The following is an 18,730-nucleotide window of genomic DNA, read 5'->3' as shown; positions in this document are numbered from 1 at the left end:
CAGTGCTCATCCCAAAAGGTGCCCTCCTCAATACCCATCACCCACCCTCCCCTCCCTCCCACCCCCCATCAACCCTCAGTTTGTTCTCAGTTTTTAAGAGTCTCTTCTGAAAAAAAAAAAAAAAATTAAGGGGCGCCTGGGTGGCGCAGTCGGTTAAGCGTCCGACTTCAGCCAGGTCACGATCTCGCGGTCCGTGAGTTCGAGCCCCGCGTCAGGCTCTGGGCTGATGGCTCGGAGCCTGGAGCCTGTTTCCGATTCTGTGTCTCCCTCTCTCTCTGCCCCTCCCCCACTCATGCTCTGTCTCTCTCTGTCCCAAAAATAAAAATAAAAAACGTTGAAAAAAAAAAAAAAAGAGTCTCTTCTGCTTTGGCTCTCTCCCACTCTAACCTCTTTTTTTTTTTTTTCCTTCCCCTCCCCCATGGGTTTCTGTTAAGTTTCTCAGGATCCACATAACAGTGAAAACATATGGTATCTGTCTTTCTCTATATGGCTTATTTCACTTAGCATCACACTCTCCAGTTCCATCCACGTTGCTACAAAAGGCCAGATTTCATTCTTTCTCATTGCCACGTAGTACTCCATTGTGTATATAAACCACAATTTCTTTATTCATTCATCAGTTGATGGACATTTAGGCTCTTTCCATAATTTGGCTATTGTTGAGAGTGCTGCTATAAACATTGGGGTACAAGTGCCCCTATGCATCAGTACTCCTGTATCCCTTGGGTAAATGCCTATCAGTGCTACTGCTGGGTCATAGGGTAGGTCTATTTTTAATTTTCTGAGGAACCTCCACACTGTTTTCCAGAGTGGCTGCACCAGTTTGCATTCCCACCAACAGTGCAAGAGGGTTCCCGTTTCTCCACATCCTCTCCAGCATCTATAGTCTCCTGATTTGTTCCTTTTGGCCACTCTGACTGGCGTGAGGTGATATCTGAGCGTGGTTTTGATTTGTATTTCCCTGATGAGGAGCGATGTTGAGCACATCTTTTCATGGGCCTGTTGGCCATCTGGATGTCTTCTTTAGAGAAGTGTCTATTCATGTTTTCTGCCCATTTCTTCACTGGATTATTTGTTTTTTGGGTATGGAGTTTGGTGAGCTCTTTATACATTTTGGATACTAGCCCTTTGTTCGATATGTCATTTGCAAATATCTTTTCCCATTCCGTTGGTTGCCTTTTAGTTTTGTTGATTGTTTCCTTTGCTGTGAGGAAGTTTTTATCTTCATGAGATCCCAATAGTTCATTTTTGCTTTTAATTCCCTTGCCTTTGGGGATGTGTCAAGTAAGAAATTGCTGCGGTTTAGGTCAGAGAGGTCTTTTCCTGCTTTCTCCTCTAGTGTTTTGATGGTTTCCTGTGTCAGATTCAGGTCCTTTATCCATTTTGAGTTTATTTTTGTGAATGGTGTAAGAAAGTGGTCTAGTTTCATTCTTCTGCATGGTGCTGTCCAGTTCTCACAGCACTGTTTGTTAAAGAGACTGTCTTTTTTCCATTGGATATTCTTTCCTGCTTTGTCAAAGATTAGTTGGCCATACTTTTGTGGGTCTAGTTCTGGGGCTTCTATTCTATTCCATTGGTCTGTGTGTCTGTTTTTGTGCCAATACCATGCTGTCTTGATGATTACAGCTTTGTAGTGGAGGTTAAAGTCTGGGATTGTGATGCCTCCTGCTTTGGTCTTCTTCTTCAAAAGTACTTTGGCTATTAGGGGCCTTTTGTGGTTCCATATGAATTTTAGGATTGCTTGTTCTAGCTTCGAGAAGAATGCTGGTGCAATTTTGATTGGGATTGCATTGAATGTGTAGATAGCTTTGGGTAGTATTGACCTTTTAACAATATTTATTCTTCCAATCCATGAGCAGGGAATGTCTTTCCATTTCTTTATATCTTCTTCAATTACCTTCATAAGCTTTCTATAGTTTTCAGCATACAGATCTTTTACATCTTTGGTTAGATTTATTCCTAGGTATTTTATGGTTCTTGGTGCAGTCGTGAATGGGATCAGTTTCTTTATTTGTCTTTCTGTTGCTTCATTATTAGTGTTTAAGAATGCAACTGATTTCTGTACATTGATTTTGTATCCTGCGACTTTGATGAATTCATGTATCAGTTCTAGCAGACTTTTGGTGGAGTCTGTCAGATTTCCATGTATAATACCATGTCATCTGCAAAAAGTGAAAGCTTGACTTCATCTTTGCCAGTTTTGATGCCTTTGATTTCCTTTTGTTGTCTGATTGCTGATGCTAGCACTTCAACACTATGTTAAACAACAGCGGTGAGAGTGGACATCCCTGTCGTGTTCCTGATCTCAGGGGGAAAGCTCTCAGTTTTTCCCCATTGAGGATGATATTAGCTGTGGGCTTTTCATAAATGGCTTTTATGAAGTTTAAGTATGTTCCTTCTATCCCGACTTTCTCGAGGGTTTTTATTAAGAAAGGATGCTGAATTTTGTCAAATGCTTTTTCTGCATCGATTGACAGGATCATATGGTTCTTATCTTTTCTTTTATTAATGTGATGTATCACGTTGACTGATTTGCGAATGTTGAACCAGCCCTGAATCCCAGGAATGAATCCCACTTGATCATGGTGAATAATTCTTTTTATAAGCTGTTGAATTTGATTTGCTAGTATCTTATTGAGAATTTTTGCATCCATATACATCAGGGATATTGGCCTGTAGTTTTGTTTTTTTCTGGGTCTCTGTCTGGTTTAGGAATCAAAGTAATACTGGCTTCATAGAATGAGTCTGGAAATTTTCCTTCCCTTTCTATTTTTTGGAATAGCTTGAGAAGGATAGGTATTATCTCTGCTTTAAATGTCTGGTAGAATTCCCCAGGGAAGCCATCTGGTCCTGGGTTTTTATTTGTTGGGAGATTTTTGATAACTGATTCAATTTCTTCGCTGGTTATGGGTCTGTTCAAGCTTTCTCTTTCCTCCTGATTGAGTTTTGGAAGTGTGTGGGTGTTTAGGAATTTGTCCATTTCTTCCAGGCTGTCCAGTTTGTTGGCATATAATTTTTCATAGTATTCCCTGATAATTGCTTCCATTCTGAGGGATTGGTTGTAATAACTAAAAGCTTTTTTACAATTTTTAAAATAGGCTCCCTGTTATTTGTATTGCTGTTATTTTGAAATTTACCATCCTAATTGAATGTCAGTTTCAAAGTAATTGATTAAGTGCATAATCCTATTGTATTATGTATTCACTTCAGTAATCATTAAGAGATGACTGTATGTTTTGAAGGCTTTTGAAAATTAGTTTATTTTGCATTATGTTTTATTACAGTGGTTAAGTTTCATCCTATGAGTACTTTTGACACACTCACACCATGCATACCATGCTATAGGATTAAATAATTTTACTGCAGAGTTAAAATCGAAGTGTGGAATGAATAACTTTTATAATAATACTTTGGGTTATTATTATTTTATACAGACTAGTAATAGATAACAGGTAGAATTTTACTGCTACCAGTAAGGAGAACATACGTATAGTTTTTTTTTCTGCCCACCAGGACTAAGCTGTTTGAAATAATGCAGATTTAATGTTTGTCATCTCTCTTTTCTTGATTCTAGATGATACATCCATATACATTTTTAAAGTTTTTTTTTTTTTTTATTACAGTTACCTGCCATGGTTTGAAGTATATTACAAGCTTCTAAATACTCTGGCAGATTACTTGGCTAAGGAACTGGTAAGCTATGTTTTTTCCTTACTTTTTTTTAATGTGGTTAAATATACATAACATAAAGTTTACTATTTTAGCCATCTTTAAGTGTACAGTTCTGTGTCATTAAGGACATTCACATTATTCTGTGCAGCCATCAGCATCATCATCTCTAGAACTTTTCTGTCTTCCCAAACTGAAACTCTGCCCCATTGAACAATAACTTCCCTTTCTCTGCCCCTGAGTCCCTGGCAGCAATCATTGTATTTTCTGTCTGCATGAATTTGATTGTGTACCTCCTGCGAGTAGAATCCTACAGTATTTTTTCTTCTGTGACTGGCTTACTGGACTCAGCATGTTTTCTAGGTTCATCCATATTGTAGCGTGTGTCAGAATTTCTTGCCTTTTTGTGGCTGAATAATATTTCATTATATGTACACACCACATTTTGTTGATCTGTTCATCTGGAGATGAACACTTGGGTTGCTTCCACCTTCTGGCTCTTGTCAACAGTGCTCTTAGGAACATGAGTATACAAATATCTGTGTGAGTTGCTGTATTCAGTTCTTTTGAATATATACCCAGAATTAGAATGGCTGAATAATATGGTTATCCTATGTTTAATTTTTGAAGGACCGTCAAAACACTTTTCACATAGTGTTACCATTTTACATTCCCACCAGCAATGCACAAGGTTCTAATTTTCCTACATTCTCCCAACACTTGCTATTTTCTGTTTTGTTTTTGTTTTATTGGAATATCATTTACACACAACCTTTTATTTCAGGTGTACATAATGAGTTTACGTTTATGTACATTGTGAAATAGCATCACAATAACTCTAAGTACCATCTGTTACTATACCGAGTTACAGATGCGTGTGTGTGTGTGTGTGTGTGTGTGTGTGTGTGTGTGATGGGAACTTTAAGATTTACTTTATTAGCATCTTTCAGATTTGCAGTACAATATTATTGATTATGATTACCATGCTATACATTATATGCCCTTGACTTATTTATTTTGTAAGTGAGACTTTGTATCTGTTATTCTCTTCACCCATTTCACCCATCCCACCAACACTTTCCCCTCTAGCAACCATCAATTGAATTTGTTCTCTGTATCTATGAGTTTTATTTTTTTGTCTCTTTGCTTTGTTTCTTAGATTCTGAATATGTCAAATCATATGGTATCTGTCTTTCACTGTCAGATTAATTTCACTTAGCATAAATGCCCTCAAGGTCCATTTATGTTGTCACAAATGGAGAGATTTTGTTCTTTTTTATGGCTGAATAGTATTCCATTGTGTGAGAGTGTGTGTGTGAGTGTGTGTGTGTGTGTGTGTGTGTGTGTGTGTGTGTGCATGTGTGCCTCTTTATCCATTTATCCACTGATGGACACTTAAGTTGTTTCCATATCTCGGCTATTGTAAATAATACTGCAATGAACATAGGAGTGCATATATCTTTTCAAATTAGTGTTCTTGTGTTCTTCAGATAAATACCCAGAGATGGAGTTGCTGGATCACAGTTCTATTTTTAATTTTTTGAGGAACCTCCAAACTATTTTCCATAGTGGTTGCACCAGTTTACATTTCTATCAGTAGTGCACGAGGGTTCCCTTTTCTCCACATCCTTACCTATGCTTGTTATTTCTTGTCCTTTTTGCAATAACTGTTATGACAGGTGTGAGGTGATAACTCATTGTGCTTTTTATTTGCATTTACCTGATGATTAGTGATGTTGAGCATCTTTTCATGTATCTGTTGGCCATGTGTATGTATTCTTTGGAAAAATGTCTATTCAGATCTTCTGCCCATTTTTAAAATCATTGCTTATTTTTTTGTTATTGAGTTGTATGAGTTCTTTATATATTCTGGATATAAATCTTTATTGGATACATGATTTGCAAATATCTTCTATTCAGTATATTGCCTTTTTATTTTGTTGACGGTTTCCTTCACTGTGCTTCTAAGTTTGATGTAGTCTTATTTATTTTCTTCCTTCCTTCCTTCCTTCCTTCCTTCCTTCCTTCCTTCCTTCTTTCATTGCCACTGACTTTGGAGTCAGATCTGAAAAAATATCGTCAAAACCAATGTCAAAGAGCTTACTGTGTTTGTTTTCTTCTAGGAGTTTTATAGTTTCTGCTCTTACATTCAAGTCTTTAACCAATTGTGAATTAATTTTTGTATGTGGTATAAGATAGTGGTCTAGTTTCATTCTTTTGCATATGACTGTCCACTTTTGCCAACACCATCTATTGAAGAGATTGTCCTTTACCATATTCTTGCCTTCTTTGTCATAAATTAGTTGACTATGTATGTGTGGGCTCTCTGTTGTGTTCCCCTGATTTTTGTGTCTAGTTTTTGGCCAGTAGCATACTGTTTTGATTACTATATCTTGGTAATATAGTTTGAAATCTGGGGGCATGATGCCTTTAGCTGTGTTGTTTTTTCTCAAGATTCCTTTGGCTATTTGGGATCTTTGTGTTCCATACAAATTTTAGGATTGTTTGTCTAATTCTGTGAAAAATGCCATTAGAATTTTGATAGAGATTATATTGACTCTTCAGATTCCTTGGGGGTAAAATGGACATTTTAATAGTGTTCTTTCAGTCCACAAGACCAGACTATTCATTTGTGTCCTTTTCAGTTTCTTTCATCAGTGCCTTACAGTTTTTAATGTATAGATCTTACACCTCCTTTATTAAATTTATTCCTAGGTATTTTATTCTTTTGATGCAATTGTATATGGGATTGTTTCCTGATTTCTCTTTCTGATAGTTAATTGTTAGTATAGAAACACAACAGATTTTTGTATATTGATTTTGTATCCTGCAACTTTACTGAACTTGTTTATCACTTCTAAGAGCTTTTGTGGTGGCATCTTTGGTGTTTTTTATGTATGTATGTATATATCAAATCATGTCACCTATAAGTAGTGACAGTTTTACTTTTTCCAGATTAGATGTCTTTTATTTCTTTTTTCTGCCTTGTTGCTCTAGCTAGGACTTTGAATACTTAGTTGAATAAAACTGGTGAAAGTGGGCATTCCTGTTTGTTCCTGATCTTGAAGGAAAAGCTTTCAGCTTTTCACTGTTGAGTATGATGTTACTTGTGGGTTTGTCATATATGGCCTCTATTATATTGAGGTACATTGTGTCTGTACCCCTTTTGTTGAAAGTTTTTGTCACAAATGGGTGTTGAATTTTGTCAAATGGCTTTTGTCTATCTGTTGAGATGATCACATGATTTTTATCCTTCATTTTGTTAATGTGGTCTATCACATTGCTTGATTTGCAGATGTTAAATCATCCTTGCATCCATATAATAAATCCCACTTGATTATGGTGGATAGTCCCTTTAATGTACTGTTGAATTTTACTTGCTTATGTTTCGTTGAAGATTTTTGCATCTCTGTTTATCAAGGATGTTGCCTTGTAATTTTCTTTTTTGTGTTGTTTTTGACTGGTTTTAGCATCAGGGTAATGTTGATCTCATAAAACGAGTTTGGGAGCATTCCCTCCTTTTCAGTTACTTGGAAGAGTTTGAGGAGGATTGATATTAAATCCTCTTTGAATGTTTGGTGGAATTCACAAGTGCAACCATCTGGTCTTGGACTTATGTTCGTTGAGAATTTTTTGATTACTGATTCAGTCTGCTTACTAGTAATCAGTCTATTTAGATTTTCCATTTCTTCATGATTCAGTCTTGGAAGATTGTAACTTTCTAGGAATTTATCCATCTCTTCTAAGTTGTAAAATTTGTTGGCGTGTAATTATTTATAGTAGTCTCTTGTAATCATTTGTATATTTCTTTGTTATCAGTTTTATCTTCTTTGATATCTGATTTTATTTATTTGAGAACTCTCTTTTTTTTCCTTGTGAGTCTAGCTAAAGGTTTGTCAAATTTGTTTCTATTTTTAAAGAATCAATTCTTTGATCTTTTCCTTTGCCATTTTAGCGCCTATTTCATTTATTTGTGCTCTGATCTTTATTATTTCCTTCCTTTTACTAAACTGGGTCTTCATTTGTTCTAGTTTTTTTTTTTAAGTTTTTTTTTTTTTTTTTTTAGATTTTGTACTTGATGTTTTTCATGTTTCTTGAGGTAGGCCTACATCACTATAAATTTTAGAACTATTTTGCTGTATCCTATACATTTTGGTGTGTTGTATTTTCATTTGTCTTAAGGTATTTTTTTATTCTTTTTTTGATATCTTTGTTGAGCCATTGGTTGTTCAGTAGCATGTTGTTCAATCTCCACATATTTGTGATTTTTCCAGTTTTCTTCTTATAATTGATATCTAGCTTCTTACAATTGTGGTTGGAAAATATGTTCGATACGATTTCCATTTTCTTGAATTTATTGAGACTTGTTTTATAGCTTAACACACGATGTATCCTGGAGATTGTTTCATGTACATTTGAAAAGAATGTATATTCTGCTGTGTTGGGATGGAATGTTCTTCATATATACTTATATAGTCCATCTTCCTGCTTGGATGATCTATTCTTTGATGTAACTGGAGTATTAACATCTCCTGCTATTATTGTATTGCTATCAATTTCTCCCTTTACAAATGTTATATCTTCTTGCTGGATTGACCCCTTTGTCACTGCATAATGCCCATCTTTATCTTTTATTAGATTCTTTGTTTAAGAGTCTATTTTGTTTGACATAAGTATAACTACCACACTTTCTCTTGGTTTCCTTTTGCATGACATATCTTTTTCTATTCCTTCACTTCTAGTCCAGTCTGTGTATGTTTTTACATATGATCTGAGTCTCTTGTAGGCATCACATAGATGGACTAGTTTGTTTTTTAAATTATTTAGCCACTTTATATCTCTTGAGTGGATAATTTAGTCCATTTACATTTAATTATATATACTTATGAACTTGTTGCCATTTTATTTAATTATTTTATGGCTTTCTTATGGTTCTTTTCTTTTTCTATCTTCTCTTGCTTTCTTCCTTTTTGGTTTGATGGATTTATATAGCTGCATGCTTTGATTCCTTTCTCATTTTCTTTTTTGAATCTACTATAGGGTTTTGTTTTGCAGTTACCATGAGGCTTACATATAACAGCTTATATACATAATAGTCTAAGTTGACAGCAACTTAAGTTTGAATGCATTTTTACCCTCTCCCCATAAAAATATGTTTTATATTTTTCATATCAGGTTTAAATCTTTTTATTTTGTATATCCCATAACTAATTATTGCAGTTATAGTTATTTCTACTACTTTTGCCTTTTAACCTTCATACTAGCTTTAGAAGTATTTAACTACTACTTTTACTGTGTATTTAATTGACCAATCAGATTTTTATTCATATTTTTTCTTATTAATTATTACCCTTTCTTTTCAACTTAAAGAAATCTCTTCAACATTTCTTATAGGGCCGTTGAGTGCTGATGAATTCCTTTAGCTTTTGTTTGTGTGGAAAGCTCTTTATCTCTCCTTCAATTTTGAATGATAAACTTGCAAGGTAAAGTATTTTTGGTTGCAAGTTTTTGTTTTTGTTTTTGCTTTTCCCCAGCACTTTGAATGTATCATGCCATCCCCTTTGGCCTGCAGAGTTTCTGCTGAGAAATCTGCTAATAGCGTTGTGGGGGTTCCTTTGCAACAAGTTGTTTTTCTCTTGCTGCTTTTAAGAATCTCTAACCGTTGATGTTTTAATTATGTTCGTATCTCTTTAGGTTCATCTTGTTTGGAAGTCTCTGGGCTTCCTGGATCTGGATATCTGTTTTCTTTTGCAGGTTAGGGACATTTTCAGCTATATTTTTTCAAATAAGTTTTCTGTCCCCTTTTGTCTTTCTGGAACTCCTATAATGTGGATGTTATTCTGCTTGATATTGTCCACAGGTCTTGTAAGTCCTGGTCTTGTAGTGCACAGCTATCTTTACTTTTTAAAATTAGTTTTCTTTTTGCTGATTTGTTTAGGTGAGTTCTACTGCCCTGTCTTCTAGATCACTGATTTCATCTGCTGTTGAACCCCACCAGGGCATTTTTCAGTTCAGTTATTGTATCTGTGATTTCTATTTGGCACTTTCCTGTTTCCGTCTTGTTAAAGTTCTTGCTGTGTTCATCCATTCTTCTCCCAATTTCAGTGAGCGTCTTTATGACCATTACTTTGAAGTCTTTATCAGGTAAATTACTCATTGCCATTTCTTGTCAGCTTCTTTCTGATGTTTTATCTTGTTCTTTCATTTGGAGTATATTCTTTTCTCCTCATTTTGTTCAGCTTTCTATGTTAGTTTCTATCATATAGCATTAGGTTTAACAGCTATCTCTCTCATGCTAGAAAGAGTGACCTTGTGTAGATGAACCTTATCATTTAACCTTGCCCTAGCTCTTGGTTGTCTCTAGAACCTTTGTGATTGTCTAAGCAGCCTGATGTAGTATTGCTAGGTCCTGGTTGTTGAGATAGTGCCACATTCTCTGAATATTCAAGAGGGAGAGATCTAATAGCTCCTAGTTTCAGGCTGATTGGAAGCTAGACCCTCAGGCAGCAGCTTTAAAGGTATGTAAATATATAATTTTGAGGGACAACAGTCAGAAAGCCTGCTTGTCTCCAGGGCCGTCAATCTGGTGGTGTACCCTTGGCGACAAGTGGCAAAAAGTGTTTCACACAAGTGTGTAGACTCCTTTCTGTGCAGTATCAGTGAGTTGCAGCAAGTCCAAGGGAGATTGCAAAGTTGATGTCCCCTGGTCTATGTTCACGTCTACATCCCATAGCCTGTAGATGTGTGGTAATCCTGAAGTGTGCCCTCAGTTGAAGCGCCGGGATAAGTAGATTGGAAGACTGGGAGTGTGTTTCCTTCTGCTGTCTATACAGTGCCCTGGGGGTGGTAGCCTGCCAAGAACCATCTCTTCTATGGTTTCAGACCTGTGGTACCCAGAAACACAATTCTTCCTGGCCAGGTGCTCAAGGGGCATCCTCTATGTAGGCTGTGCTTTCCCACTGACTCTGGTGGGGCTGCAAGGATGGGGAAGGGCAGGAGGTGCCCACCAGCACGAGAAAGATAGAGGGAGAATGCAAAAATGACACCCACCAGCACCTCCATCCCAGCAGAGAGTTTGAATATGCTCCTCCCCCTCTGGCAGATGCTTTAAGATTAGCAGATGCTTAAAGATTAGCTCTTTATACTGCTACTTTTATGCTTGGTCCTGAGGCAGATGAATCTGTGTACAAGTTCTTTAAGAGTAGAATCTCCATGGGCACCTGGGTGGCTCAAGTCTCTGACTCTTGATTTCAGTTCAGGTCATGATCTCACCTTCAGTGAGTTTGAGCCCCTTATAGGGACTCGGAGTCTCTTGGGATTCTCAATCCCAACCCCTTCCCCCCCCCCCACACACACACTCACTCACTCACTCTTTCTCAAAATAAATAAATAAACATAAAAAGAGAGTAGAATCTCCATTCTCTACAACTTTTTTTTAGTATCATTTATTCAAGTTGGCCAACATACAGTGTACATGATTTGCTCTTGGTTTTGGGGGTAGATTCCCATGATTCATTGCTCCTACAACTTTTTTTTTTTTAACATTTATTTATTTTTGAGAGAGAGAGAACGTGTGAATGGGGAGGGGCAGAGAGAGAGGGAGACACAGAATCCAAAGCAGGCTCCAGGCTCCGAGCTGTCAGCACAGAGCCCGATGTGGGGCTCGAACCCCAAAACTGTGACATCATGACCTGAGCCAAAGTCGGACGCTTAACCAACTGAATAATTTACTTTTAGAAACTCTTACTGTTAAATTGATACTTATGTACCTATAATATGTCCTTCTTTATGAGACCGTTGGTAATACTGAAATATATAAAAGAAAATATTGTGAGCAAATTCATATAATTTTAGTGTTCTGAGAAGAGGGAAAAAGAGAGACTGTATCTGTATTCCTTAATAGAGGAAAATACATTGTAGGTTCACAGAAGTAAAGCAGAAGTAAATCTATAACTGTTATATTTTTTCTTTTTCTTTTTAACCCAATGCCACAGGCTTTGTAGGTTGATATTTAGCTTTTATAATTGAAGTTACCCTTACCTGATCAACATCAGGCAAGTTTAAAGTATTTTTGAAAGCTAGACTTTAAAAAAACTTCACTAGCCATAGGAATTTTGTTTAGACAGGGATTAATATTATCCAGAATATTTTGTGGATATATTTCATTGTTTAAATGGTCAAGAGATAAATTCTATAGTCTCTTCTCTTAAAGTCATTCTAAAGACTCTAATAGGCAGTTTTGTATGCACACTTTACAAACACAGAAATCCAAATTCCTTAAAATTAATTATTACCTATTTTGAATAATTGGCATTTCCTTTGGTATATTGCCCCCACGTACACATTTTAAGAGAGAATAAAAAACATGTATATAAAAACTACCTTCATATATGTATTCCTGGGTTTATATGTATAATGCAGAAAAAGCGAATGTGCATATCAAAGTGCATTGTTATTGTATACATCCTATAGGGTGGATGTGTCATATATATATATTTTTAATCCCATTTATTGTGAGTCAAGTAGTGACTGACTGATTGCTGTTTAGGAAAGACCTATTTAGAGTAACCTGTACATTGTATCTTAGTACAGTGATCATGCTAAATTGTATCTATTCCTTAAAAATTAGGTTTAAGATTTTAAAATTAAAATGGAAAATGGAAGCATTCAGTAATCTGATAAAAAGTTATATTGCTATTTTTATTCAATCCCATTTTGCTTGGATTTAATGATTTAAATGATTTCCTCTATAGATAGCATCAGTATATTTTATAATAATGAAGTTTTGCCAAATACAGATTTATACTAATTAGAGATATTGCTAGTATTCTTTATGGATAAATATATTTGGTTATCTTTTCCATATTTATTAAATTTAAATATTTAAATTTCAGGTATTTGAAACATTCTTGTGGAAAGCAGTTGTGTAAAACATGTCTAATGTGAGAAGGCACAGTGCATGATTTTTTCCAGTAGTTTTAATTATATTTGCTTAGTATGTATTTCACTTATAAATTGTACTTTTTAATTTTACTCTAGGAGAATGATTTGAATGAAACTCTCAAATCACTCTATAACCACCCAGTACCAAAGGCAAACACTCCTGTCAATTTGAGTGTGGTAAGTATTCAGCTATTAATTGATTTTTTTGAGTCCTAGCAGGTTCATTTGGGAAGACATGTGCCTTTAAGAAACTCTGCTACCTGAGAACTTTAATTGTAGTAATGACATTACTATGGTGATATTGGGACTTTTCGATATGTTCCAGCTATCATAACATATGTTGGATGTGTATTTTTGTAGTTGTTAAATCACAGATTTTTAAAAATTATACACTAAAAGTAATCTGTGAGGAACATTGATTTTTGGGTGAAATCTATCCATAATAGGAAATACACACACACACACACACACACACACACACACACACACACATATTCACAATACCCCGCATAAAATGAAAACGGTATATAAATGAGTATTGCCACTATGCTCTATAACTAACCCTATGATAAAAATACTGGGTGAAGAGTTTCTTCTTATTTCCCTGCACTGCAACCCATCTTCTAGTATAATCAGCAAACACTGAAAATGTGATTGAAGTTTGTCAAACAGGAAGCCAGTGGTGGTATAGAGTATTTACTACTGAAACTTTTAATGATCACACTAGTATTTGGGGAGATTTTTAAATGGTCAAAGTTAATTATCACAAATGTGGATATTTTCATTAATATTTGGGATCCAAATAAAGTGTTAAAATTAACTTATATTCCTTTTAGTTCTTCCAATATGATAAACAGTGTGATTTTTAAGGAAGAAAAAAATACATAATGATGCAAGAAAAATTGAAACAAAAAGTAAATTGAAGTATGTATAAACAAATTCATAGGTCATGTGCTTTTTTGCACAATAAAGAAACTGCTATTTTCATTATATTCCTTGCTTGGTAATAACTTTCTTCTTGACTAAATTTTTCCTGTAATTTTGTTTAATAGTAGTATTCTCTGACATTATTCTGTTCTGTTTTTACTGTCACCACTATAGTTCAGATGCTTAGTACTTTAAATACTTCTTAGTCTAGAGTCTCTCTTTCTAGTCCTTTGTACAAAAGTCTGTCAGATTAAACTTCCTTCAGCTATATAAAGTTTCCTGCTGAAAACCTAAAAGCTTCCCATTTTCTATAGAATTTGTCCAAACTTCCGCCAGGTTGTCAGGACCACCCACTTCTTGGCCTCAGTCTACCTTTTCATTTTTGTCTTACTTTTTGTTTTTTTGTTTTTTGTTTTTTTTTCTAAATCGATTTTCTACTCTGGTCACATTGTTCTGTTCGTCTTCTCAAATGAACCTCGTGATTTCTCACTTGTACACCTTCCTTTTTTACTAAAGCCTCTTTGTAGATTATCCATCTTTAGTCTAGAACTAGCCACTTCCCACCTTTGTGAAACTTTCCTTTGCTGTTAACAGCTGAAAGTATTCTTTTTCCCCTGTGATCTCCACACCTTTATGTCTGCACCCTCTTTCCTCGCTCACCGCCAAAGTGGAATTGTTTAGTAGTCATTTGGAGATTGGGGGCTGGAAAGCTAAGGATAACCTGGAATTTTTAACCCAGATATGAGAGTCAAGTGCAGAGATAGTTGTAGAAATGCTTGGGCTATTCAAAGGATGGACTATAGAGAGAATAGAGCACAGGCTAAGGCCTAATTGCCCAAATAGACTGTATGGAAGAAGAAAGCAGATTGAGTGAAAGAACGAGAGAAAGCTAAGGAGAAACTCAGATTTGTAGGTCACTGAAGCCAAAGGAATACAAGATGTATGGCTAGTGGGAATGAAGTAGAAAGGCCAAAGAAAAATACCAAGAAAAAAGAAAAGCTCCAAATTATCAAAAATAAGTGTCATTATTTGAAGGAGTTGTATTTATAAAATGATTCTAACACTTTGTTAAGGGGTTAAGGAAATGTAGGTTCTAAGATAATAGATGCAGCTATTTTAGAGCATTAATGAGAGATTTTAAAAATGAACTCTTTAAATTTGAGTATCATTTGTTTAGGAGTAAATATCTTATGAAAATACATTTCAAAAATACTGGATATCGAAACACTTCACCTTTATTGGTAAGAATCGTAAATCCAAAAACTACTAGGCCTCTGAAACCTAAGAATAGAAGATACTGGTTTAAGTCCTGGTTACTAAATGTATGATGTTAAGCAAAAAAGTTGAAACTTTTTGAGGATTCTTTTTCTTCATTTGAGAAATCAAATGAGTCCATTTTTGAGAAAGTTGTTTGGGGATTTACATGAAATGACATATCTAGATACCATGAAAAGCTATACAAATATTAGTTATTAGTGAATTGAAGTTTTATTTCATATGGAGAAGATATTTTGTATTGTAGCTGAAATGATCTTTTTAGGGAACTTGAGTGTGTCCTATTCTATGTATGACAGTTATTTCTGTAATTTAAGCCTTCTTGTAAGCTTTTGAATCAGTAGTCTAGGGTAGCTTTAAAATCTTGTATACCTTTTCTCAATACAATATCTAAAGAACTGCAAAATCAGCTGGTTGATAGAATATTGCCTCAAATTCGGGTAAAGTCCATTTAGTAATTTCATTTGATTTCAACAACAGATTACTGAAGTACCAGGTCCAGTGAGTGCTATGCTCTTAATCAGTGGCAAAATCGGGGTTAAAAACACTGGTCTTCAGCTACTAGTAGAGGTTTTTGTTTTATGATGCCCGATTAAAATTGATCATCCTGAGAATTTTTGTTCCTCCACAAAGTAGAAAGAAAACTTTGTTTGTTTGTACAAATTCTGATAGAAAAATGTGAAAAGTCTTGGGAAACTGCTATACTTTCTTATAATTTCATGTTTCGTGAGTGCTCCAGCACATGAATTTTTCAAGGCTTGACACTGTAGCCCCTAGAAAATCACTGAGATTGAATGAAAACTTAGTACTTAATGTAAAATTTTATTTTTATGTTTCAAAATAACTAAATATCTAAAGGATTTTCTACTCTCAGTTGAGAATGAAAATACTTCTTTAAGATTTTTCTAGCATAAAATGAGCAAAGCAGCATTTAAAATAACATTTATAATTAGTGTTACTTTCAGTGGATAGTGTGGCTACATGGGTTTGTCTCAAATACACAGCAAATTGTGTAAACTTCCCCCCATGAAAGTAAAATATTCATTTTTTCTCTCATATATTATAAGAACCAAGAGATATTTATTGCCAGTGAGCAAGTTCTGAAAGATCAGCCCTTCCTAGTACCGGTGAGTTAAAAGGACAATGGGTTCTAAAAATCACTATTAAATTGAGACAATAATGACTTCTTTCACTGTGTTTTTAAGATGCACTCCAGTCCTTTGAGAAATGGTTAATTTGACTCATTTAAGAAAATTAATCATTTGGAGCATATTTTCTGTTTATACTGTCTTTTAAAGCATAGTTTTATGAAATGCAGAATTATTAACAAGCCCTCTAAATAAAAGTAGTTTATAATAAACACCAAATGTATGCATATTCTCCATTGTCAGTAGTAGTAATGTTACAGTGCATTCACAGCATGAGATTTCTGTCACATTTTTGTCACAAGGTCTCAGGAGACCTTGTGATTTATCTCATATTGTTCTTCTACCCTGGAAAATTATACATTATGACTATGCTAACTAGCCTGTTCTGACTAGTTCAACTGTGCCCAGTATTGGCCAGAATGTTTCTTTTCCAATCTTTAATTATAAAATGGCATTAAATATGTCCTTATATGATTAAGATAGTAAAACAGTTTTGGAGATTAATATGAACAGAAAATAAAACAACTTTGGTGATTCAGTTGTGCTGATTTTGGGTGGTAAAATTTGGGAACATTCTGGGGAACATGAAGAAATATACAATATGTTTTTCATATAAGTCGATCTATGAACTGTTGTATTGCTTTATTACAGAAGCTAATTACTGTTTGTTTTGTAGGTGTATGAGGCTCATATTTTGAGATAATCACATTAAAATTTTTTAATGTTTAAAAATTATGTTCTATTACTGCTTTCTAAATAAGATAGTATTTCTAAATAATATAGTAGCTGTAATATAGTAGTAGCTGATCTGTATAGTAATAATATAGTAGCTGATCTGTACGAGAGAAATTTGTTGTGATTTATCATAGAAACTCAGCAATCTTAATAGATTTTGATTTATTCTTGTGTAAGCAAACCTCATTATTTTCCAGTCTCTCTAAATGTGTGTGTGTGTGTGTGTGTGTGTATACATTTTTGTCTTGATAAATTTTTTCCAGGATTATTTCAATTTTGAAATTAAATAATTTTAACGAACACTTAATTCTTTGTATGAGAAAGTTACTGCTCAGTCTCATAGACCTGCTGTCTTATTTAAGAATCTCTCAAATTCAGAAAATCCTGAATGTTAATCCTCGATGTTTATTAATTTAGTTGATATTTTTTGTTATTTTTTCTTAAATTATATGTAATGCTACCGAATTTTAATTCTGCTTTTCTTATGTGATTTATTTCTGTTTATTAGCATTCCTACTTCATTGCCCCAGATGTAACTGGACTCCCAACAATTCCTGAGAGTGTAAGTTTTCTGTTTTCTATGTTTTTTATGCTACTCATATTATGAATTTTATTTTGGCCTCGCCGTTTAAGAATTTCTGTATAGAGAAAATAATATGTTGTAACTCTCCATTTTTTATTAGAAATAATGAAGGAATAAGGAATAATGGTGTTATCTCTGTTTTGTCTTTATTGTGTCTGCTACTTTACTTCCTAAATATTTGGTTGTAGGTAAGGAAATTTTTATCAGAAAAACTGTTTCTACCATTGAGATAGTTTGGTAGGATCATATGTAATCAGTGAGGTCCTGAGATCCCCCCCCCCCCCGATCATGTAGAAGAAATATGTCAGATGACCTTACTTGGGTGGAGGGGGATGAATACTGGCAATGGGAAATATTTTCACACACATGGTTTCTTTAGTGACCTGACTGTAGCATTTTAGATTATTTGTATGATTCTATGAAAATCTTATTGTCCTGGGCCTGGTTTCTTGATTTTAATTTAAGTGATACATATTTTGTAGGTCTTGAGGGGTACTACAAGAAATTATTGCTAAATTTTACATTTTAATTAGAGCCCTAATTGTAGCCATGTTAGAAATACTTCCAGTGTTTTAGTAGTTATTACAAATTAATATTCTGTAGAAAGATTTACATGGCAGGTAGAAGTGACAAAGAGGCTTTTGGTTGCTGTGTGAAAAGGAAATTTTCTCTTATGTAATTTTTTTCAACTTCCCTTGGAAAGATACAGTGAATCAGTGGAAATAATTCTATGAACAGTAAAAGATACATCAAAAACAGGAAAAAACATTCCAGAAATACTTACTATTTTTTTTAGAACTCTATTGTTCTTCCCAAAATGTTTTCAGACCTACTAAGTGTTTGGTTTCCAAAAGTACATGGGTTATGAGTGAGTGGAATCTAGGAAGACAGTTGTGAATTTTCCAGTATCAAACCAAGACTGTCAGTGGTATTTTTAGTACAGATGCGTCCAGATAAGTCCTGTGAAAAGATTAGATGAAGCTGTTTGGAATGTGGGCCTGAAATAGATTATCAACACAGCATTCTGTGTTGAGAAATATTTTTCCATCTAGAAATTACATTCTTTGATATTATAGGAAAAATACTAATGTTAAATTCCATAAAAGTAATTTTGTATATGAAGAGTTGAATTGGAAGGTAAGGTAGTTTTCAAATACACAACACAAGAAATGAATTTCTCCCCACTAAATTCAGCATCACTCACTGATATTATAGTTTTTGTTAGGTACCCTGCCATTACTAGTTGGTCCTGGTAGAATTTCTGCCTTTTGGAAATTGAAGAAAATTAGATTTCTTGTTTCCTTGCCCAACTAAAAAATTTTAGGCCTTCTAAGTCATAGTCTACCTGGTACTATGGTTTCAGTTGATTATCATATCTTATTCAGTCTTCTTCATTACTTTATAACTTTCTGATATGCTTAAGTTTGAGTACAGAAAGTTAAAAATCAGA

The 18,730-nt window shown here is 34.5% G+C and overlaps 1 protein-coding gene across 4 annotated transcripts in view; it reads left to right on the top strand.

Moving 5' to 3' along the window:
• Nucleotides 1–18,730, top strand: part of DENND1B (DENN domain containing 1B) — a 255,997-nt gene that overhangs the window by 117,568 nt on the left and 119,699 nt on the right. For 3 of the 4 annotated variants that reach the window (XM_049634300.1, XM_049634301.1, XM_049634298.1), the window contains exons 6-9: nt 3,624–3,693; nt 12,709–12,789; nt 15,882–15,941; nt 17,206–17,259. In XM_049634300.1, the coding sequence (XP_049490257.1) occupies nt 3,624–3,693; nt 12,709–12,789; nt 15,882–15,941; nt 17,206–17,259 (265 nt within the window). The remainder of the gene's footprint in view (nt 1–3,623; nt 3,694–12,708; nt 12,790–15,881; nt 15,942–17,205; nt 17,260–18,730) is intronic. The other variant, XM_049634299.1, reaches the window with a different exon arrangement.

This window comes from Panthera uncia, chromosome F1 (genome assembly GCF_023721935.1).
Source record: "Panthera uncia isolate 11264 chromosome F1, Puncia_PCG_1.0, whole genome shotgun sequence".
NCBI lineage: Eukaryota > Metazoa > Chordata > Mammalia > Carnivora > Felidae > Panthera > Panthera uncia.
This window is presented reverse-complemented; position numbering and strand designations above follow the sequence as displayed.